General features: G+C 47.2%; 7 protein-coding genes across 7 annotated transcripts; 5 read left to right on the plus strand and 2 right to left on the minus strand.

The window, feature by feature from the left end:
* Positions 1-1447: 1447 nt before the first annotated feature.
* N7525_009668 (uncharacterized protein) lies at positions 1448-1720 on the plus strand (the record flags this gene model as incomplete). The annotated part of the gene is made up of 1 exon (XM_061214813.1): positions 1448-1720. One exon carries the CDS (start codon positions 1448-1450, stop codon positions 1718-1720), a length of 273 nt encoding a protein of 90 aa, XP_061069244.1.
* Positions 1721-4320: 2600 nt separating this feature from the next.
* On the minus strand, positions 4321-5939 carry N7525_009669 (nucleic acid/nucleotide deaminase domain-containing protein; the record flags this gene model as incomplete). The annotated part of the gene is made up of 2 exons (XM_002563729.1): positions 4321-5339; positions 5393-5939. The coding sequence occupies 2 exons, from the start codon at positions 5937-5939 to the stop codon at positions 4321-4323; spliced, it is 1566 nt and encodes a 521-aa protein (XP_002563775.1).
* Positions 5940-6005: 66 nt separating this feature from the next.
* Positions 6006-6269, plus strand: N7525_009670 (uncharacterized protein; the record flags this gene model as incomplete). The annotated part of the gene is made up of 2 exons (XM_061214814.1): positions 6006-6013; positions 6080-6269. The coding sequence occupies 2 exons, from the start codon at positions 6006-6008 to the stop codon at positions 6267-6269; spliced, it is 198 nt and encodes a 65-aa protein (XP_061069245.1).
* A 448-nt stretch (positions 6270-6717) lies between these two features.
* On the plus strand, positions 6718-7092 carry N7525_009671 (uncharacterized protein; the record flags this gene model as incomplete). Its single annotated transcript, XM_061214815.1, has 1 exon — positions 6718-7092. The coding sequence occupies one exon, from the start codon at positions 6718-6720 to the stop codon at positions 7090-7092; it is 375 nt and encodes a 124-aa protein (XP_061069246.1).
* A 1001-nt stretch (positions 7093-8093) lies between these two features.
* Positions 8094-17641, plus strand: N7525_009672 (uncharacterized protein; the record flags this gene model as incomplete). The annotated part of the gene is made up of 3 exons (XM_061214816.1): positions 8094-8394; positions 8446-16257; positions 16311-17641. The coding sequence occupies 3 exons, from the start codon at positions 8094-8096 to the stop codon at positions 17639-17641; spliced, it is 9444 nt and encodes a 3147-aa protein (XP_061069247.1).
* A 512-nt stretch (positions 17642-18153) lies between these two features.
* On the minus strand, positions 18154-18366 carry N7525_009673 (uncharacterized protein; the record flags this gene model as incomplete). Its single annotated transcript, XM_061214817.1, has 1 exon — positions 18154-18366. One exon carries the CDS (start codon positions 18364-18366, stop codon positions 18154-18156), a length of 213 nt encoding a protein of 70 aa, XP_061069248.1.
* Positions 18367-21873: 3507 nt separating this feature from the next.
* N7525_009674 (uncharacterized protein) lies at positions 21874-22299 on the plus strand (the record flags this gene model as incomplete). Its single annotated transcript, XM_061214818.1, has 1 exon — positions 21874-22299. The coding sequence occupies one exon, from the start codon at positions 21874-21876 to the stop codon at positions 22297-22299; it is 426 nt and encodes a 141-aa protein (XP_061069249.1).
* Between the last annotated feature and the right edge of the window lie 1274 nt (positions 22300-23573).

Consider the following 23573-nt stretch of genomic DNA (forward strand, 5'->3'; position numbering starts at 1 on the left):
ATTGACTAGTCGCTGCTTATGTGCAAAGAAAGTGCAGATCCGAACCTACAGAACTCAAGCAAGGGTGACCCGTCACCCAATCTTAGATTAAGCGGATCATAGACCGTCCGGAACAGTCTGTTGTTTTATATATAAGTGAAGCTGATTCCTACCCGCGATTATTATCATTATCATGAATGCTTCCGAGTCTCTGTGTTCTTTCCCAAAATGTATAGAAACCACTAAGTTCCAACGTCGAACTACTAACTACTGTGCGATATGATATGATAGATCTATTTAATTGTTATTTATGTACTAGTTAGCGATTTCCTATGCCTCCCTAGATCGACAACCAGGAAAAGCTATGCGTCGCGGAGGCCCCTAAACCATTCAAGCAATATGGTGATATTGTCTACGCCTATGAATGCATTAAGACGCCTATTAATCCACGCCCGCTGTTCCCACTTCGGAGAAAGCGGCCAAAAACGATCCTCCTGTCTGGAGTAACTGAACGGTATCCTGAGTCCATCCGTCAGAATGAAGCGGAAATAATCGTCTATAATTTGTAACCCAAGGCCTCGTAAGCTCAAAATTACCAACCTGTTCGCGATCACAGGCAGAGAACCCAGCGTCAACCTCACCGACAAGCACGATCTGGGTGTAGGAATATGTAAAACTGATGGATGGATAAGTGGTGATCTGAGGCTGGTACAGATCAGGAACCGAACCGAACCATCGGAATTAATCCCGAGGTATCTATACGAAGAATCAAGTTGATTCCCAACCAAGTTGATCTTCTCGTTGTATATATAACCTCATGTTTCCCTCTGAATAGATATCACAATTCATACCTCAGAACTACACCAAGGATTACATCAGTGGCTGCCATAATTCACCTTGCACCAACCAATATTCTAGTTCAATACGAGTATGTAGCAGTAACCTTTTAGAGTGCCAACACGTTCTACAAAGGCTTCGCATCTTATTAGCTAGAGGAATGCGCTGTGCAGTTGTCAGCTCGTAAAAGGCGCCATGCATTGGTAGTTACAGATGATCATCAACATGTTGCCACAGAACGCATACTTGTCCCAATGGTCGAGTATAAGCAAACGGCCCACACAACTAGCGGTGAAGTTGTGGATATGTGGACTAGCCTGACTACTCAGTATTTTAGTTCTTTCAGTTCTTATTTAGTTATATCGTCGTCAGACAAGTGGCGGTGAATGAAGGATGATGAGGAGCGGGCACACATGCTTATGCAAGGTATTAGCGTATATTGATATCGCGCGCCTGAAGTGATTGCCTGAAGCCGCTGCCCGAATCTTTGAATTTGGTCATCCCCTAGGTCACGAAAGCGATCCATGCTGGCATGACTTGCCAAGCAAAGCGTCCTCGTGCCCCTTATAAATCTGACAGTCCTACCGTACCTTACTCTGCAGTCTCCATCCGCGATTCTATCAAAACGAATATGGAAGCCAATCTTCCTGGCCAGGATGACGACGACGAGGGGTGGATTTCGAATTTTGCTCTTGACTTTCCGACCGATCAAACTCGTCATTTTGTCCAATCTGAAACAACTGATCTTCCAATGAGCTTCGACGCAGAGGGAGGTGCCGCACTTCCTTCCAACACAACATTATATGCCTATCTACGGGGAAACGATAATTTCGACTTGATGGATACTGCTTTTCTGGATTACTTGCTTTCCACTGAGAACCATACCGAAGATCGGCCTCTGTAGAGTGCTGCATCGGACTTGTCTCCTAGTGAAATCAATCTATTCCAAGGTCATATGCAGAGTCTCGCGTCTACTGAGACCGGAAACCCGGAAGAGCCACAAGAAGAAGGTGGCTCAGCATCGTTGGCTGCAGTATCTCAATGTATGGACAAGTTTGAGGAAGCAGAAATGCCTTCATTAGACCATATCACGGATACTTCAGACGGGTTGTATCGTTGTATATATCAGGATTGCAAATCAACGAAGGTGTGGGACCAAAAACATGGTTTGAGGTATTGGAAATCGTCTGAATGACTTTGGTGCGTTAGCTGATTTCGAACAGAAGGCACATTCGGCGACATGTCAAACCTGTGAAATGTCCAAGTAAGGTTTGTTTACATCGCGCAGCAGAACAAACGGATATGCGTCGGCATGTCGTAGCCCACCATACGCTACGGGCCAAAAAGCATTTATTTCCTTGCACCCAATGTGGCTTTGCCTTCACGCGGAAAGACAATCTTACAAAACATGCAAGGAAGATGGAACATACGCAGGGTAGCAGTGACGAATAAACTCTCTTATCTGACGTGTCTACGCTCTAACGTGTCATGCGTAGTTGAGTCTCAGTCCTCTAAAACTTCAAGAAGTCTTGTAGCATTGGTGATTTAATCAACGTTACCCGTATCGGTAGCTCGCAAACATTTCAAGTATATAGTACAACCACTCTCTAAGTCGAATTCTAATCTATCCTTCCGCTGAAGCGTTTGTGAATTTGGCGATCATATCGCGGGAGACAGGATGGCATGCAACAAGTGGATTTTGTCTGACAATGACGGGAGCTGGGTTGTCGTGGAATAAATGTATCTCCGTAACTCCCATCTCAGAGTCAGGATGTCCATGATCAAGCGCAAATTGTGGAAGTACTTGATTGATAACAAGTGAACAAACTTCTTGGATCATTTTATTTAGTAGATCTAGTTGCAGCCTGCCTGCTGTATGAGATTTTGAGACATTCTGTAGCAGAGGTGGCTCCCAATTTGTCTATATTCTGATGTGACTCGGGAACAAGCACCTAGCTTGCTATAAGTGACATAGCGGTCATTTTCTGCAAACGTCATACGGTTTCAGTAAAAGTACTCGATACTTTTACTCGAGGATCTAGACCTTCGTACATGTATAGACCCACAGACTTACACGCTGATATTTCTTCAGAAAATTTCAGAAAACTCCGTTTCACAGCATTGAATCGGAATGTCCGCGTTTGATATTGAGACTTTCATTCGAGGCTTTTGGTAATATACGATTGAGAATATCATGAAGGTTGTGTGTCCGTTAGGTTCTGGAGCAGGTACCGGTGTTATAGAGTTGCCGACGCAATCATCGAAGGTTTAGACCATATGGCTCACGTCTATGGCGGCTTCGACTAGCTCTTCAAACGCCCTAATGTGGTGAGCTAGTCGACCAAGGAAATGCCTCACAGGCGCGAAATGTCCAGGTCCTCTAACATGCTTTCTTGTTCAGCGGGAAAGACTTGCAGCCGGGAAACAAACCCCGAATGCTGGTTTTCGTAGGTAAAAAACAAAGGGTGAGATTTTCATCATGGCTTAAAAGCGACTTTAACCACTCGCTGAGTCCTTTGTCTACGTAGGATTAGAAACTGTAGGGCAAGTAAGGAATAATAGTGAGCGTAAACACCTTCGTATGAATTCGAATGCAAAATAATTTTAAGACAAGTCTTAACGGCTGTCGATAAGCACTTCTTTTCCTAGAGAATACGTTTCGTTGTAAATTCAACACACAATTTCACAAAATTCTTCTTTAGAGTCAAGTTCTTTTCTGCGAAATGATAGATACTATGAAGCCTTTCTAGAATATGCTGCAAGAAATCGGCAATCTGAGCTGTTATTTTTTTTTGAAGCAACCCAGAATCTGGACCAAGTCCCAGTCTCTTCGAGCCCGATAGCGGTGGAAGTATCGCCTCCTTTCTCAAAGTCACAGATAAAAACGAGGGATCTATATAGCGGCTACTACGAATTTCTTCCCACCGTGATATTCAGAAAATCAATACGTCTCACGTACTTTGCCAGTCCAACAATTCATTTTGTGCCCCAAAGGCTTCGACAAATAGCGAGAGGAACATAATTCACTCGAGTCAATTTGCAATAGGCGCCATGTATTCGTAGCTCCAATTATCCAACCGATCAACAGGATTCCACAGACTGGAGACTGAAAACGACGCATGAGAAAGAGCGGTGAAAGAATGGCAAACATGTGGATCATCCATTGGTTACTCTCTCAGAGTGATTTGGGCCCGACAGTTGAACAAACGGATATGCGCCGACATGTCGTAACACATCATAAGCTATAGGCTAGAGACCATCTGGAGATACTAGAAAAGTTTACTTGCGACAAATGTGGCTCGTCTCGTACACGCAGCGATAATCTCCGAAGGCACCGGGAGCGGACGTGCAAGGGGTAGTGCAGAGATGAATAACACTTAAGCTTTGTTTTTCCAATTTAAGATTCATCGTGCTAAAAAAAAGAGAGCAGTACAGAAATATGTAGTCAAAATAGTACAAGCCAAAGACACCATCCGCTTTGAACCAGCGATGTTGTAGTTGCCCTCAATGCATCCAGGCCTGAATGGAAACGCCTCCGTCCTCACTATCGCATTCTTCGTTGTTATGAGTCGATAATGTAGGGCTGATCGATGGTCCTCTGGCTTGATTTTTTAATTGTTGATTCTGTCTTTCAATGGGGATATCTTTGCTCATAACCATTGAACTCTTTTCCGAAACGTTGATAGGTGCTGGGGTGTAGCCGAGGGAATGGTGATCTGTAATTTCTGTTTTCGAATCAGGACGTCGCTGGCCAACCGAGGATTGTCCAAGGGCTTGACTGATAATAAGATCGCGAATCTCGTAATTCAGTTTGTTCAGCATATGTAACTGCTGCCTTCCTGCCTCGTGGGACTTCGAGAAGTTCTCTACCAGAGGCGGTCCCCAGTTTGTCCACACATTTCGATGCGATTCAGGAACAATCATTCGTGCTGGGTGGTGTTTGAAATACAACTCGCAGCATAGACAGGCCGCCTTGCTGCAAGCGATAAAGCGATCATTTTCGGTGAATTGTATTTGATATCGATGAAAATGCTCAAGTATTTGGACCTCTGCATGGATTCGTGGCTTTAGATTCCGATATTCGCCCGGAAATCTATCGAAGAGTCGATTCACAGCGTTGATTTTTAACAGTCCATGTTCAACGTTGAGTCGCTCGTCGTGTCCCTTGCCTAACATACGGTTGAGAATTCCGTCAAGATTCGTATGTCTGTCGGGTGCGGGAGGTGGCACCGGTGCTATGTGATCCACAGCGGAAACTTCGCAACTTTCTAGTATATGGCTCATATCAGTGGCAGCTTTAACAAGCTCCTTTGATGCTCGGATATGATGTGCTAGCCGTCCGATGTAATGTCTCACAAGCCCAAAAGGATCGCATTCTATGTCCGGGCTGAGCAAGTTTTCTTGCTGTATAGACCGCAACCATGGGAGAAGTGGAGAATGCCTGGTTTCGTATGCAAACGTGCAAAGTGTGAGATTATCATCATGGCTTAGGAGCGATCTTAACCACTTGCGTAGTCTTTCGGCTACCAAGGCATTAGCATCGGCAATGTTGTGACACTTTACTAGCGGTGCATACCTTCAATTGTAGCTGAATGTGAAAGCTTTCGGCTACAAGCATCCACGGCCCGTAATAAGCAGTTTTTTTCCTTTCTGACGCGCTTTTCCGCAAAATCAACACAGAACTTCACAAACTCTGCTTCCTTTTGAGGTAGCTCCGATCCTGGCACCTCATTTAAATCGTGCAGTAGCCCAAGAACAGCCTTAAGAAACTCAGCTATTTTAGCTTGTCCTTTATTTGAAGCGACATATAACCGATAGGATGCGCCGAGGTCTGCAAGTCCAATCGCGGTGCAGGTATCTCCGCCTTTTTCAAAGTCACAAATGTAGGAAAGATTCCGCAAGAAATCCCGACGCACAGCCTGGCCTGCATTTACATCGTGCGGTTTCGGCTGGTGATTCCCACGGCTCTGCCCAAGTAATCGCAACAGCACCAGTGGTTCATAAAATCTGCTGAGAACCTTGTGATACGGGTCGAACCTAGGGCGACCGACAGTTTTGGGTTTGATTTCAAGTGTTGATTGGAAGGTGCTATACCCGGTCGATCTGGCTTCGCGAGGATCCATTGTGATCGGATTATGGCAATATGCTGTCTTCGAAAGAAATAATCCAAAGATCATGAAAACGCGAAAATGGAAAAGTGAGTGCTGACACAAAGGTCGTTTTTATTCCATAGTTTTAGATAATAACATAAGCCACGCGTAAGTTGGGATCGGAGCGGCGGCACGCGGAAGGCTGTTCGTAGTGGATTTGAGAGGGGTACTTTTTACTTGGCCAGCGCACGAGTCGAAGTCCATGACGGACTAAGAGCAAGGGCCGATAAGCAACAGGCGGGAGGCAGACTAGATGATACAGGAGGCGGGCTGGACCATACGGCTATGCGGGAGGCAGACTAGGCTATGTCGGAGGCAGAATAGGCCATGTGGGAGGCAGTATAGGCCATGCGGGGGGCATGCGGGAGGCAGACCAGATGATGCGCCATGAAATCAGAAAGCCCTTATTGCAGATTCATGCATCTACAAAAACAACCTTTCAAAACACTTGAAAATAACATTTGGGACACTTGCATACAAGCCTGCATATATGGCTTGCAACATTGCAACGCAAAGTTCTACAAGCAAAAGCCATAGTATCCATGTTGCTTCAAACTGGAATCGTCAGGTTGAGAGAGTACGAGAATCTTTTCCAAAAGTCCAAACCCCCCGCACATTACTTATTACGTAGACATAACGTCCCGAGGTCATTTCATTCGATTACTTGTATCCGTCATGTCTGAATCAGGAATCCACATTACCGATCCTCAAATTACCTTTCGAAAAATCCAGCGGTATTCTATATCGAAACATGTTCCAAATTCGCAACCCCGACACTGGTATAGACTGGCTTGATACTATTAAGCCGTCAGACATTCGGAACCTACGCAGACTTTGTATCTATGTTCATGCTGTATACAATCCAGGGCCGCACCCAGATTTCCTAACAAACAATCCTCCCAATGGTCCACGATGGCGCGAGCTTCTCGAAAAACCGTTCACAGAAGCAGAATGTCTCGAAGAATGGTGTTTTAGGTTGATTCAGAACCTACTGTCAATCACTGGGGTCCAGCTGTGGATGGTGATTTTGCGCGAACGCTTGGAAATTAGAGGGTATTTTCCGAAGGAACGGCTGGGCTATTTGGAGAAAAGAACAGGACTGTGGGTTTGGCAGGAGAAGGGGTAGACAGAGCAGTATTTATCATCGCTGTGGGGGTTTCAAGAGCTTTTGGAAGATCAAACTCTTTGAATATGAGCAATGCTCATCTTTACTGAATACTATACTCGCTAACTCTCGAATTCATATTCCGTGTAACTAGTCCTCCTTCCCAAACTGCCCCATGCTTGATCTTCAGATCTATAGTTCCACTTCCCACCCTATCTTCCTATGCTAGCGTGAGACCTGTTAGGCTGAATCTTGGCTTTCGCCCCCTATTGATTTATTGTTAATGCGGGAGGCTCATGCACTACGCAGGAGGCCCGTGATGCAAGAAATTTACCATGTAAGGGAATCTCACTGGGTCATATCTTGCGGTGGAAAACCCAGGGTTGTGTGAAAATATGTGCCCTGCCCATGCTGTGTCTCGCTCCTTTTCGATCAAGCCAGGAAACAATGATAGGCTTCTTTCTTTAATCCAAGGGCCGTGGAGTCACTACGTCAAGCGGGCCTTCATGGACTGATCATAGGTTGAGAAACTTGTGGTAGAAGCCTTATGGAACACTTCCAATGCCATATGAGCGTTGGATTGAAGCTGAATTTACACATAATGAAATCTCTGGGGATGATCACATTTTTTCATCATAGATCGACGATAGTCGATATAATAGCAGTGAGTCACGGAAGTCTCCATAGGTGGTTTGCGTAGCCCCTTCTATCAGAGTGATGAATTCCACCTATAGGAGAGCTGAGACGGAATGATAAGCGCCCCTCACATTGTATGTTTCAATCTTCTGCTCGTGCAGATGGTGCTAGACAGCACCATGCAAAGACCCTGTTCTGTGGAAGTCTAACGTTATACTGTTTGTATAAAGGGGTCCAGCCTGTTGATTTAAAGACGGTCCTAAGTCCATTAGCCGCTCTCTGTAGTCTCCTCGCAAAACAACTAAACAAAAATTGGACCCAAAACTGGTTCCCTGCAATCCAAATCAAACTTCCACTACATTCATCCCTCTGTCAAAATCTTCGTCATGGAAGATTCTCTTGCATCCAAGTCAATGACGTTAGAGGAGACATTGTACTTGTTCCGCCACATATTTCTCCCACCAGAGGTTCCCCAGGCAGAAGATTACAACGTGCAACAAGAACATCGTCTTCTCGAGAGCGTCGTTGACGCTCTCCGCAGTTTCAGCGATTACGTTCCGACCGCAGATACTACTATCGTACATAAGGCCACTGAGATGGTTTCTCGCCTAAGAAAAGCATACAGCCCTCATGGGGACGTTGATGAAAAGCAGCTCGAGATGAGTCTGGCAGAGCTACCTATTCGGGGTAAGCATTGCAACGCGCAAATCATTGTGCTCATTTCTAACCAGGCCGTAGGCGGAGTCCTCCCAATTCACGTCCGCGAGCAAAACGCAGGAATCCTCCTATACTGGCATAACGACGCGATACACATCGAATCTTTTGAGTTGTCAGCTCGCAATGAAGCCGTTACAACAACAGTGGGACGGCTGCGCCGTGCTTTCCCAGGTCCGACCATGGTTATGAATAGGGCAACTCTCGAGGAACCCGGATTCCGAGCTTTCATGGCGCAAACGATTTCGAGAATGAGTCACCAACCCGTTGTTGGAACCAAGCCAAGAGTCAAGAAGGCCGGACAGGAGCACGATGAGACCAGGGACACCACGCATCCCAAAATGGTGACAGAGCTTTTCATGTCGACTCTTCGTCCTCGATGCACCGACATCGCGTCTGTACAGATTCAGAAGAACACTCGCGAGGAAGTAATGTGGCGTGATAGCCAATCGCCATGGCGCCGATCTGCATTATGGCTCCTGGTGCGCGTGACACTGCAGCTAGTGTTTCGCAGACTGTCTACAGAAGGGAGCTTGGACGATCTGTACAAACAATTCATGGTCTTCTTCATGGCCTCGATAGTTGACAGGGCTTCAATTGCAATACCCTCCGAGAGTCTCTTTCTTATGAACGCCAAGATTGTTCGCAGACTGCTGAAGCTTGACTTGGCAGTTGTGCCTGCCTGGTTCACCTCAGTTCAGGAAATCTTGAGTCGTACAAGCGGCGCAATTCAAGGCCAGTGGACGCATATTATGAGCAAAAATAGCCACAGTGTCGACATGCCACTGCTGCGTGATCTAAATTTCCGTCAAGATATTCAATGTGCGCTTCCTTGCCTTGACCGCTACCTCGAGAGCATAGAAAATCGAAGCAACAAACGCCCGTGCAGACAAAATTTCCAACCGCAATCGAAGTTAATCAAATTCCAACGAACAGAGCTTCCGAATCAGTTCGATTCACACGATTCTGATTACCAAGCGCACAACCTTGCTGCCTTTGAGGATTGGGTTGCTTCGGACCTCAATGCATGGCTGGAAATTCACCAGGGCGAGGAGGCAGCCTGTGGTCAACTTGGGGCTTTGATGACTCGATACTTCGAGAAAGCGTCTGCGTGGTATTCAGGCAACCCCGAAGCTACATCAGTCATGCTTCTTACCCTCTTAGAGTTGTGGATTGCCTGCGACAAATCCGCGATTCACCTACATGGGACCTTGAGAGACTATGACGCATGCATACCAGTTGACTGCTTTCAATCGCTTTTGCTGCCTTTTCGATCGCACATGGAGAGGCTGGCGTGTGCTGAAAAGTATCTGAGTCGACGTCAGGCTCGTCTTCGCTACCATGGCCCGAGCATTTTCCAGGAATTCGGGACTTCTTCCTGCTTCGCTGTTCGATACTTCGAGCAGTCTCACAAACATCAGCAATTGCTTGCAGCCATCGAAAAAAATGCCACTCAGGAGAGGACGAAGAAAAAGACCGAGCTTTGGGAAAAGCAGCAACGTTACCGGGAATTGATGACATTATCTTCTAAGACACCATGTGAATTTGTCGAAATCATTGTGGATAAGAGACATGGGCTTCGGGATAGAGTGCACCACAGCGACTGCCCTCGAGAACGTTATCAGAGGCAGGCCGAGTCGATTGAAATCAGCATACATGAGTGGCCTCTGCCGACCAATCGCTCAAGGGCCAAAGCCACTGTCTTCGAACTTCGAGTACCCGAGCCCTTTGGAAGCTGGCGTGACACCACGCTGTTTTTCCTGCATCAGTGTTTGAATATGAAGTACGCGGTGGAAGAACGGCCCAGAGCAGAGCATCGTCCACACACCTATCGAGGTCTCTCTTCGTTCTTCAGCAACCACGGGCGTAACCAGCGGATCAGTCTTCTTTCTCAGGATAAGCCTCACGAGAGAACTCATCGACGCGAAAGGTTAATTCTCAATGTGACGGAAAATGATGTCTGCCTCAACAATGGACTTCACTTTCAATACTTTGACAATGTTCTCGGATGTTTCGTGAGCGGCTTTGACTGGACTCATCAAACAGAGATTTCCTGCACCTATAGGCTTCCAGTACACAGTTCAGCGCTGCAGCAATTTCTGTTTCGACCTGCCACAAATCCACATGGCCCGCCACCAAATACTGTCATTGCAACACAGTGCGATGCCCCTGCTGACATGTCACTGGAAGAGTACAAGGCCCTTGCAACCATGCCCCTTGGACTGGAGATCCAATGGCAAAATATCCTGCTGGAACTGTCAATGCCATCGGTGGACATGAAAAAAATCGAAACCACAATATTCGTGCTCCAGATAAGCAATCAAGCGGGCCCATCCAAAGCAGGCACGACATTGAGACAAGGACATGCGATTTTGTGCGATGACGTATTCACAGTCGAGGTACTGTCCCGAATCGAAGAGACGATGGAGAGAATACAGCAAAATTGGGAGACTATATATGGGCTCAATAGTCTTATTCGGCTGGTTGTAAAGATTTCGTCTTTGTCCCCTTCTCGGAAAGTCTGTGCGATGTGCCTTCAGTGTCTAAACAATCTCCGACGATCTGCTTTCCACTGGGTCAATCTTGTCAGAACGAAAGCTAGTGAGACTATTGATGATACACACAAAACCTATTTAATTGCAAAGAGCGTCCATATCGCTTTGGTCTGCATAGAGACATTCAATGCAGAAACCATTTCCCCTGTGTTCGCCGTCTCGGCGGATGTTTCGATCTTTCTGCAGTGCTGTTCAGTCATTCGGAACGGGAGGAACTCTCTAACAATAGAATCAGGCTCATTGCTTCAGATGCTGTATCATCGGTGGCAAGTTCTGAGTTATCGCAGCCATGTGATTCTCGCAGAGCGTATCGTTGAATGCAAGAACCCAGGACTAGACCTGGCCATCGACGCAGCCTGGGCAGCCTATGACAAGACCTCTAAATGGTCCAGGGTGCCAAACGACGTGACATATTGGTTGTTTACTCGGTTTGCCGGCCAGTCCGGGTCTAGCGAGGACATGTTGTTGCACTACAACCTCTTGACTGGAGAGCTCCTTGTGGATGGCCTCCCGCTTGCACGTTTGCCTTCTGAGTATGAATCTCATCCAACATATCGCAACTTATTCGGAAAATCTCAATTGGACGTGATGCCCAGCAACACACCGGGGATGCAATTTTCGTGTCAAAAGCAGTACTCGGGCTACACGGTACACCTCGGAAAAGAGACCGTGCCAGAGTCCACTGATTCCGACATGCCAGTCAAAGCGGTGAAGGGTGGGGAGCAAGTCTGGCAACTGGTTCCGTCTAGACTTTTTGCTGGAGCTTTTCCAGATGAGTTTGTGGAAGGCTATGCGCACTGGTATTCGGTCTCAGGGAACCTGGTGGAATTCCGACCCTTGGAAGCGCCATGGCTGTCATCCAGTCAAAACTGGCATCTCCAGAGAAGCTCTTGTCAAGCTTCCTGGAGCCTCAAGAAGAACGGAACAATTTTGGTCAGCACTATGTGCCAAACGGCCCAAGTAATATCCAATGTTTTTCAGCCGATTGAAAAGGCCTTGAAGTTGCATTGTATTTTCCACGAGGCTTCTTCGAGTCTACATGTTGAGCTACCGCGTCTTCGATTGGAATTTATCCTCAAGTCACAGTCTTCTGCAATCGAATCTCGACAATATCCTGGCATGTCAGTCGATAGTAACCAAGTCTTTGACTCATTAATTGGGCTACGCAACACGCTTCTGCTCACGAACCGTGACTCTTACGATCAATTGGTCCTCATACCTGAAGGAGCTTTGTCTTGGGCCAGAGATGGCAACCACGTTCGTGTCGAGATCGGTTGGCAACCTGCGACCACCATCCATGCGTATCCCATCGATCGCCAGCTCGGACGGCTCTTGGACAATGGAAGCCTACAGAGCAAGCTATATCTCACGTACTTGCATGCTCTTACGTCTTTCTGCCTGCCAGATCCACTCACCAAGAAGACCGGTACCGAGCAGGCTCTGTCTATACTTCGGTCCGCGTCCCTGAGATCTTTCGATCGCCTGCAGACAGAACATATTGAACTCCTCAAGAGCATCGCATCTCTCACTCCTGCCAGAAGATTCTATCCTGAAAATGAGCGAGTGATGCAGAGCATCCACTGGCGGCAAGGCCTAGGCTGCCTCTCTCAGCACCATGGCTTTCGCGAGGAAGTCGCCAATATACTGGACCAAAACCGTCGCATGAGCATTTTCCAACCCGGGACCGAGCTGAATTACCCGTTACTTCCACATGTAGAGCAAGCACTGTTTCTGCGGGAGCGAATCCGCACATCTTCATTCCGCGCCCCAGGATTCGGCGCCGACGATCATACGCAGGAGTACGACAGCATGTACAACAGTCTTGACAAGAATCGGATATCTTGCGCAGCGTCTCGAAGCTTTACCGTTTGCAAGATGCTTTACAAAGGGATCCCTTCTGTCCGCAAACTTCAATCCGAACAGTTGAGCTCGCATATTTGGCAATTCCTCTCTTTACCCACCGGGGTTCGTGGCCCTCATACTCCATTGGACACGAAAAGGTTGAGGTACGATGCTGAGTGGATACTAGAGTCAAGAGAGTTTCTTGTTAGTAATTGGTGCAGCATACACCACCTCGCGTGCTCACAAACCCGCCGCCTCGGCAAATTTCAGCTTATGATCTGGCTTGCAGCCCTTGCTTTCTCCGATGAAGCTAATATGATTGCCCTTGAGACCATTGTTTCACTTTTCGTGATTCGTGACCTGGCTTCAATCCATCTGCCAACCAGTGCTTTGTTTTTGCCAAAAGAGGGAGCTGAGATGATTAAAACTTCAATTCGCCGTCAAATCGAGTCGGAACAGCGTAAAGTCACTCCAGAGTCAAAACTTGCGCCCGAAACGAACGAGACATTCCAACAACTCATGTCGCGCAGGGATAGACTCCGGAATCAAAAACGGGAAGCCCTTAAGAAAAGTTTGTTGCTACATTTTGAACGCGAGTGGCCCACCCGATCACCGTCCTCACTATTAAATCCAACAGTGAATGACTACTTTGATGCACAGGAGATGATGACGAAAGTTTCAAGATTGTTCAGTATCTGGTTCGACAATCGCGATCTGAAGCGATACATCACCGACATTGCGAATGTCACTTGCTATCAACTGATCGAAGAGGTCGAGATTCAACCCTACCAGCTACCACATCCACCTCAAAGTGCACCGAAAAAACGTGGCTTTGTACTCTTTGATGACCTACTCGGCCCGCAGCCAATCATCGACATTGAAGAACCGCAGTTAAGGAACCTTGTCTCTACATCACCGACAGGACAACCTCCAGCTCCCACATTGGTGGCTTTGCTAAACTCTTTGGGTATACAAGCCAAATCCAAGTACGAGAAAAACTATGTCGAACAGTTACAAAGCAGTGTTGCTTCGTTGAAAGATGGCAGAAAAGAAAAGCACATCAATATGGCTCAAGGAGATCTGGAGACAAATATTTTGGACTATCTTGCATCGTGTCAAGAATATGTCGACAGGGTGTATCGATCACTTTTGTCTGAGCTCTGTCCTCGTGAGCACCAGACCACCCGGTCAGGGACGATGCACCCTTTCAGGGCAAAAGTAATTGCAGTAGCCCTGGAACTGCAGCAGTACCCAAGGCTGTCACCAGTCCTTCTTTTGGAGCAACTGTCGCTCCATCGATGGGGTCCACTAGACCTAGATTGGAAAAAATGTTTCATTGCTTACGGGTGCTCAATCACCAAATTGCAGCGAGCGAAACGACTAGCTCGCCTTCTCAAGCACCCGGACGAACTCCTGAAAGAACTCGAAAATTTAGGACATACGAACTGGCAGCCAATCCAGTTTCCAGAGACTCTTCTGCTTGAGATAGAGAACGGGATTCTGATAAGAGGCATTCAGGAGGAAATTGCGGCGACAATGAGGCACTTTGTCCCAGGTAAAAATGCCGTCATGCAATTGAATATGGGCGAGGGGAAATCTTCAGTTATCGTTCCTATGGTAGTAGCAGATCTTGCGAATGGAGTTTGTCTGGTCCGCGTGCTTGTGGCCAAGCCGCAATCGCGACAAATGTTTCAAATGCTGGTCGCGAAGTTGGGTGGTCTCTTGGGTCGTCGTGTGTATCACATGCCCATTGCACGCTCTCTGAAATTTGGAGAAGCCGAAGCAGAGGAGATTGAACGCATGTGTTTAGAGTGTATGTCGCAGGGCGGTGTCTTACTCATCCAACCCGAGCATATCCTATCTTTGAAACTGATGAGCCTCGAGTGTTTTATTGCTGGTAAATGCGCAGTGGGCCGTTCTCTACTTCGCACGTTGCAGTTCTTCCAACACAACTCCCGGGACATCGTGGACGAAAGCGATGAAAACTTTAGCGTCAAATTCGAATTGATCTATACCATGGGATCTCAACGCCCCGTCGAGCTCAGCCCACGACGGTGGATTGTGGTACAAGAGCTGTTACAACTGGTTCGAGATTATGCTGGTCGCGTCCAATCCGAATTCCCCGACTTCATTGAAGTGAGCGAGCAGCCGCACGGCGGTTTTCCACGGATACGTTTGCTCAAACAGGATGCTGAGAAAGCTTTGGTTCAATACGTCGGAAGGCACATATGTGAGAATGGTATTGGCTCTCTGTCAATCTCGAGGCAGGCTCGGCCCATTCGAGATGCCGTCTACACCTACATAATGAAATCTGAGCCTCTGGTGGAGGAAATCGCGGCGGTGGAGTGCGAGGATTCCGCGGGATTTTGGGGAGAAAGCACACGGGCATCCCTCCTGTTGATACGGGGTCTGCTCGCTGGGGGCGTTCTAGCCTTTTGCTTGGGTCAAAAACGATGGCGCGTCAACTATGGGCCTGATAGGAGCCGAAATCCACCGACAAGACTTTGTGTGCCATATCGAGCCAAGGATAGCCCTTCCCTCCGGTCGGAATTCAGCCATCCCGATGTCGTGATTCTGTTGACATGTCTGAATTACTACTACGCCGGACTTGGTGACGACGATATATTTGTCGCTTTCAATCATCTGGTCGGGTCAGACCAAGCCAGTGCAGAGTACCAAGAGTGGACGAACGATGCTTCTTGGCTTCCACCCACCTACCAGCAGCTTGTGGGAGTGAATCTGGATGACCGGTCTCATTGTACCGATCATGTGTTCCCCGCTCTTCGGTTCTCCAAAGCTACTGTAGACTACTTCTTGACACACGTCGTATTCCCGAAAGAAATGAAGGAGTTTCCTGACAGGTTGTCTGCGTCAGGCTGGGATATCGGGGAGATCAAAACACATCCTACAGTAGGGTTTAGTGGGACGAATGATTCACGAGAAACCCTACCGCTGAGCGTCTCGCAACTCGACCTGCCGGAGCAAAACCACACGAATGCGTTGGTGCTGGAATATTTGTTGCGGCCAGAAAATTCCGTGGCTTGCATTCCACGGCAAGTCCAGCCATGCAAGTCAGATGCCGAGATCATATTGGATCTGGTATTGGATCTGAATCCACCGGCTCAGGTGATTCTTGACGTGGGCGCACAGATTCTGGAGCTCAGTAATCATGACTTGGCAGCGCACTGGCTAAAACTGCTCCCAAAAGAAGGACCAGTCCAAGCGGTGGTATTTGTAAATGACAAAGACGACATCTGCGTCCTGGATCGAACTGGACGTGTTGAACTATTGCAAATTTCGCCGTTTGCAAGACAGATGGAAGCATGCTTTGTTTTCCTAGATGAAGCACATACCAGAGGAATCGATTTGAAGCTCCCGTCTAATTATCGTGCGGCAGTCACGCTGGGTCCGGGTATTACGAAGGACAAATTGGTTCAAGGTACGAAATTTAAATCTTCATATCAGGCAAAACCATGACTGACTATGCTCTAGCGTGCATGAGAATGAGAAAATTGGGCAACGGACAGTCTGTCGTCTTTTGTGTTCCAGAGGAAGTCAAGTCCAACATCCTGGCCTTGAGTGGCAAGGACAAGAATTCTCAGATCACTGTCTCGGACGTGCTTCTCTGGGCCATTTCCGAGACGTGGATTGACAGCCGACACAGTATTCCCCTTTGGGCGGTCCAGGGTACACGATTCGAGCGCCAACGGGAATTGTGGCAAGCTTACCGCCAAAATGATTGCCTTGATCTGACGCTGGGACAAGCCCAGGAATTTCTCGAGCCCGAATGCCAAACTCTTGAACAGCGATACCGACCTGGTCATCAAGCGCAGCCGTCATTCAACTGTCCTTCAGATACTAGCCTGAATCTGAATTTGATTTGGAAGCGCTGCCGCAAGTTTGAAGGTCTCGACACTTCGTCCTCCCTTCAAGAGGAACAGGAGCGCGAGCTCGCACCAGAGGTTGAAAGTGAGCGCCAGGTTCAGAGGCCTCCAAGTGCTACACCCGAAACGCACCATATCCATCCACATATATCTTCATTTGTCACTACAGGCATTCTTGTGAGGTCCTCCGAGGCCTATGAGCCAGCATACCTCACGCTGCGCAATACCTCCGCCGCCCGCTTTCTGGACGTATCTCAATTCCCATCCAGTCTACTGGCTTCCAACGACTTCGTTAGGGCCATCAAGACTCCCCCGGGCTCACACTTTGTTGCTGATGCTTTCCAACGTCCTGTCAGATGGGTCCTGACAAGTCGAAACCATGTCGTCGATGACGAAACACCTCAGTTGCGCATGATGATCATTAGCCCTTACGAGGCCAATGGTTTGATGTCCAAGATACGGGAATCACAAGTCGTCACTCTTCATTTGTATGCCCCACGCCAAAGCCGAGCATTTCCCTCTTTGGATAGACTTGGGCTATACACGGTCCCGGACGATGGTGTCAAAACTGAAATACCTGATATATTCCGTATGCTGCTCAATCTGTTTTCTGGGCAGCTTTATCTTGAATCATATTCCGAGTACAAGGACCTTTGCGAATTTTTGGGAGTGGCATCTGTGAAAACGCCGCCCGGTCTTGTTGTCGCTGCGGATGGATTCATCAAACGAGGTTTCCCGGGAGCGAAGACAGGCTTCAGTCAGAGCCCGCTCAAATTCCTTGAGATTCTAATGTCACAGATTCGGAAAGATTGCCAGCGGATTGGACGGACGCATATTGGTAAAATTGTCAGTGGTCAGTTGCTTTTTCCGCTCGACTTCGAAGGATCAGCAACAGCATCCATAGAAGCCGGACTTCAAATGGCTAGTCTCGGTCCATAAGCAGGTTCTCCCTACTACCAGGGCCGTGGATCCCTAGATCCCTTTTCTTTAATCAAGAGATTTTTCGCTTCATCCATTGGATGGAAGGGAGGGCGTGGAGTGACAGAACTATTGGATTGAAAAGGACACAATAAGATCTTCTTTCAAGAACACTGCAGCTGAGCCGATTCAATCATTGAGTTTCTTGGCTTGAGTGGTGGAGCGTCAATTAATGCCAATTTTTGCTTCGAAATGGGGGACTGTTCATATATGGCAGCAGGCCTTTCTGGGTATACCTTGATCATGGAACTCGTTAAACAGCAATTCGAGGCGCAGGACAATGAAAGAACCTCAAGCAGAAGCAAATTATGAACCATCATTCCCGTCAAAAGGTTGCATATATAGAGTTAGTAATTGTCTATAACATATCAGGAGCCCAGTTTAAGACCAAGAGCGAAAGTTGCCCTGAATCATGGCGTACTAATACCGGTATAACTCAAAGCACCCTGGAAGGTCACAATATTTGCTGTCGGTTAGTGCTTGAACTTTCCAATGAAAATTTCCATGATGCCGCCAGCAGATGGGGTAAAGCGCACGGGATTACTTGCGTGCTTACAACTTTGGGCAGTTTTCATGTGGATATTGACCACTTGATCGATCTGGAGGCAATGGAACTTGGCGAGATGGGATATATCGAACAAGCCACCCATACGGAGACGCGGGAGCGCCCACAACGGGCCAATCATTGGGCGAAGAACTGGTGTGAGCCTAAACCACGCATCAGTTAAATTTTTAAACGATAAGAAGACGGTACCATCCCATTGTTTGACACTGCATGGAGTATTCGCTGTATCTGTTGACACCAGAATCGGTTGCTTTGCGGGAGATCTGCTGGTCAAGAGGTGGTCAGTAATCGCTTTTCTGGGTGGATATTTTGGAAAGGGAAAGGGATAAGGAGAGACCATATCTATCTGTTGTGTAACTACCTGCCTGTATGCTGCTAGCCTTGAGAGTCCTAACTACCTCAACCCGAGCAATTCAATACGTCGAAACACTATGTTAGCAAGTAGGATTTTCTTATATGGTGGTAGATTTATACATTCCATAAGCTCTTCCAACCGAGTAGAATAGGGGCTAGAAAGTAAGATAAAGCACGGCTCAAAATGACGTTTGGGCGGGCTGGGGGGAGAAGCTTCGAATCTGACCTTGGAACACCCAATTGTCTGATTGTGCCACGATGAAGCCGCGAGCGATATGAGGCCTTGATGTTATGCACTTGTGCTGCTGTCTCCACTACTTGGCAACCGGAAAAACGGAACCGAAACTCTGACGTGGTAGGAGCGGTTGACCTGTGCACGGCCTGCATTTCAGATCCAGGCAAGGTACAAAGCGAGTGCGACTTTGGAACCTATCCTTACAGGCTACAGTCGTGGCCGTTATTGCCTTCCAGCTGGAAACACTGATGGCTTCCAACTTCTAGTCACATGATATGCTGGCCTGGTAGAAATAGAATGTATGTATAAGTTCTGTACTGTATGCCACTACTATCAAACACTGAGCAAGACACTAGAAAGTTATATCACGCGAATCCAGCAAAATGTCGACTCGATTGATTGGCATCTCATAGATAATATTTCCTATCTCGTATTTCGCATCTGTCTCACCACGGACACTAGAGCGCTCTCCCGAGCGTTAAATCTGACAAGGCTAAGCCCAGTTTGTAGGTGCTAAGGCCATATGTCTCTTTTTTTGCTATCAAATGTCTCGGATTTAGAGATCTATACGCGTTTCTCCGCTTTAATTTCTACATTCGTCGCCTATAGTCGAGTCACTATAATTTTGCTATAACTTAATTAAAAATTGTATGTTTTACGTCTAGTATTGTCGAATTTCATCTAGAAGGAGTCGATCGTTGAGAACTTCGTAAGAACTACCACACTTTAGGTGTAAATATTTTTTTTTTCCATTATCTTTGAGAGCTTTCTAGCTTGCTCTTTCGCCCGCTATCATTCTAGAATCGTTTTCTATATATTTACCTAGTCCATTCACGCATCTTTTTGAGCACTTGCGCGTTATAAGCTCTATTAACTGAAGATCCTACACGCCTGATAGGTTGATCTGATAGTGGCTGAAAAGAGTATCTAAATCGTTGCTGACGTCGAAAAACACCTTAGCGACTCAAGGATAGCCCGAAGTGTAGTTCCGCTCCATATAGGATAAAAAAACGCTTTATCCTTTAGGCTGTATATGTCAATAAAAATATTTATGTTGATCTTTTCAGGAGGACAAAAATTTGTAGTATAGAATTGTCCTATATCGAGAGAGGTTAACGCCCTCGAGGTCGATGTATAAAGAGGGGGTTCGTCGGTAAATTAGTCAAATCGCCTATTATCTTAGCCACCCCTACACAAGTATCGATAAAAGTAACAGAGGCCTTGTCTTCTAGCCCTAAGCTTTAGGAAGCCGCCGTGAGCGATGTCAAGGCATCTAGATTAAGATTCACCGATATTACGTGTGGTGCCTAGGACTACTCGGTGGTTAGTATCGGCGTTAATACCTTTGCACTTTCGGGGGAAGCCGTAGTGATAGCTTTCACTGTTAGCCTATCTTATGTTCCATAGCAAGCCTAATTCACTCCACATATTGGGGCAAAGGCGTTTGAGTTAAGTATTTGAGAGTAGTAAAGATGGAACGCGCAGTAATGTCACCAGTGGAGCAGCTACCGGTCAGAAAAGGGGAAGGCGAATGTTTCATACCTAAGGCTATAGATACGAGGCAACCTTATAGGTGAACGAGCGATATCTTGATTTAGATTATGTACTTCCACTCGCGGACACTTTATTGGCCATTCTGCGTTCTCTACTCCTAAGTAAACTAATTCATTCTGCGTTATATAAGCCAAGGAGTCTAGCTTATGTAGCTTGTGACAAAATGTCCTAATTAAATACGATGGGAAAGGAAGTAACTAATTATAGATGTACACGTACTGCTTCGATGATCCTGACCCATGCCCGGAGGGAATTCTGTACTTGATAACCCCCCTGGGCATAGAAGCGGCTGCTTACTGTATTCTGGTTGCCGTATATGGCCTGCAGAACGTGTCGCTCTCTCATTTGTGCCATTCGATCTTCCACATGTACACCGCTCCAAGCGTAACGAGTCGTTATTTGTTATGCAGCTGCAGACCATGAAATAATCAAATGCAACCGCACGTTCTTGACGAATAAAGTTTCCAATCTGAAGTGGTCCCGGCCTCCCCGTAAGCCGAAATATCGGGAAAGTAGCAAGAACGGAAATTTTCTCGTCCAAGTTGGGCACAGGATTCCCGCCATTTTCGGCGAAGCTGGTTGGCCTTGGTTTGTTGAACCTTGAGGTCCGGAGTAAATCATCGTTTGGAATATTGAGTCGGGCGTAAATCAGGCGTTTGTTGCTTCTATGCATCTCCTCTGGTGCTGGCCGTGTTTAGTTTCCTTCCACGGACCGATTTGCCGCACCACCTCCTCGCCTATCTTGTTCGAAAATCTACGCGAACATTTGTGGAGTTTATAAGGATTTGTGAGTAATCAATGATCGGAAAACTTGTGTGTTGAAGCTCCGGGGTGGTGATAAAATAAATGAACAGGTAAGCAAGCTGTGGGTCGCCTACTCGACTGCAGGGCCTTAGTTACATGGCCCCCAATGCGCGACCAAACCGTCACCCCCTCTGATCTGCAGCTACGACTGGTCGCCTTCCTTTATTCAGTTGAAGCACTGGTGAGCAATGGGGTAAGAATTGGTCTCCGCAGCAGCTATTACTGGCCTACGCTAAGAAAAATCGTTGACCCACAATCGGGCATATATGCCACAAAGCCGCTAAAACGAACTTTGTAACTCTCCTCGCTGGTAGAGGTGTATACCAGTACGCGCGATTTACCTTACACACTCATAAATTAAATGGTCGGGTGATTTTCTGAACGACATGTTGGCAGTAGCGTGCAGAAAGATGGGCGTCAAGCAGCCCGCGGTAGGGAACCATGTTTGGACAGATAACATGCAAGGCGCGCGGAGGTCGACAAAGTGCGCACTTTATTGGTTACGTGCTAACTAAGTCAAGTCTACCTAGGTAATGCTCACCAAACCCCGCACATTAAAGACCGCCCACAAGACTATCAGCTTCGCACCCTTTTCCAAATTCATTCCGGAGCTACCCAACTTTTCAACTCCAGTTCCAAAAATTTTCTCTCCTTAGCTTCTTGATTTTATTGACCCCGAAAATGGGAAGTCGCGCTGGGTCGGATATCGACGCGATGAGAAGTACAATTACTTTAGAGGAAATGGGCATCGACCTAAGTGATAGTACGGAGAGCTTCGTTTCCCGTTGCATTGCTGCTCAGTCATTTGCGGACTACCTCACCGATTCCGATACCGACACCGAAAACGCAACTCTACCTCCTAGTAGACGTTGGATGTGGTATTGCAAACTTCCTGGTTGCCCAAAATACTACTCAGCCTGGACCTGCAAAACCAATTTCCTCCTTCACCTATACGAGACACCAGTGCATCGCGAGGACGACAGAACAAAGACGCGTGAAAGTCGACGGACACTAGGAAGAAGCTGGAGGAAGGAAACTGCGTATGATCTGAGCGAGCCAAAAGAATCACCACCACAATGTAACGACTCTCAAGGTGGGAACACATAAAGTTGGCGCACATGATTATATCACCTCTGGAAGCGGCAGATGAACGTCTTATCGTTTATGCTAAAAGTTCACGTGGAGATAATTCAACCTTATCTTCTGTGCTTCGGATCCGAGGATGTACCCGGATGTCTCCTTGGTGAATATTTGGAAGCATGGCTTGACCGACCTTTTTGGGACTGATCTGCATTCAGCTTAAATTCCATGTAGCGAGCTACATTCCCGGTAGACAATTATTACTTGTCTGCTTATAACTATGAGAATTTGTCGTTTGTCGTGAACTTTGGTGAGAAATTAATAAACTAGTGTCGAAGGTTGTTGATCCCACGAATGAAGTATTTGCTCATCTAGCTGTATGTTTACAGGGCATCCACGTGTTTTCATTCTATCTCCTGTAGCGTTGTCGGCAGAATATGTCTGCGGCGACGCCTGTACGGTTTACACCACATGAAACATATCTACTACTCAACTCGTGCCGGGGCAGCGGTGTGTTATCTTCAGGAGGTACACCTGTTGCTTTAAGCGGGGTAGCTCTTCTTCCAGACAAGTGTCCATAAGGCTATTTAAGGCCAAATTTCGAATTCCCAACGCAAGCTTTGACATCCTAAAACTACCGTCGCCGCGGGAGTCATGGTCACGTGTCCTGCAATCCCCGGGGGTTGTGTTGTGGCAGACTTTATCTGCTACAGAGAGTTACCTATATAGTGGAAACCCTCTGCGGAGTGGGTCTGATCAGGGCGGATCATGCTCTTGCTCAGTGAGCATGATCGTGGTTTCTCTTTTCCTGAACGCGGTGCTGCACGTGATCTGATGACAGATCTGTTGGTTGGCTCTCGGTGGCCCATCTGTGTTCCTGGGGCTCTCAGCTGACAGGGACTTGAAAAGACTTGGCGGGGACTATAAAAAAAAAAACCAAAAATAATGGGACGAGCCGGGATCGAACCAGCGACCTTGCGAACTTCAATCGCACGCTCTCCCAACTGAGCTATCGTCCCACTTGGGATGAAGAACAAAGCCCAGGTAGACATCATGAAGCAGATCTAATACTCTGGCAGGAAAGGAGTACGGTAATTAGTCGATTACCGCCATCTAATTGGTTAAGTCTTCGGGGATTTATGTGGCAGGATGCTACCTATAACGTAGGTATCACATTGGACCGATCTAATTAATTCCATTATAGCAAACACTCGCTCAGCTCAACTGAGGGTGGCGATGTGGAACCTTGCGGTCAATATATACTTACAGTCTGGGGTCTAATAATCCCACAGTCCTACATA

This window comes from Penicillium rubens, assembly GCF_028828025.1.
Source record: "Penicillium rubens strain IBT 27055 chromosome Unknown utg000003l_segment0_segment0, whole genome shotgun sequence".
In the NCBI taxonomy this organism is placed as follows: Eukaryota; Fungi; Ascomycota; class Eurotiomycetes; order Eurotiales; family Aspergillaceae; genus Penicillium; species Penicillium rubens.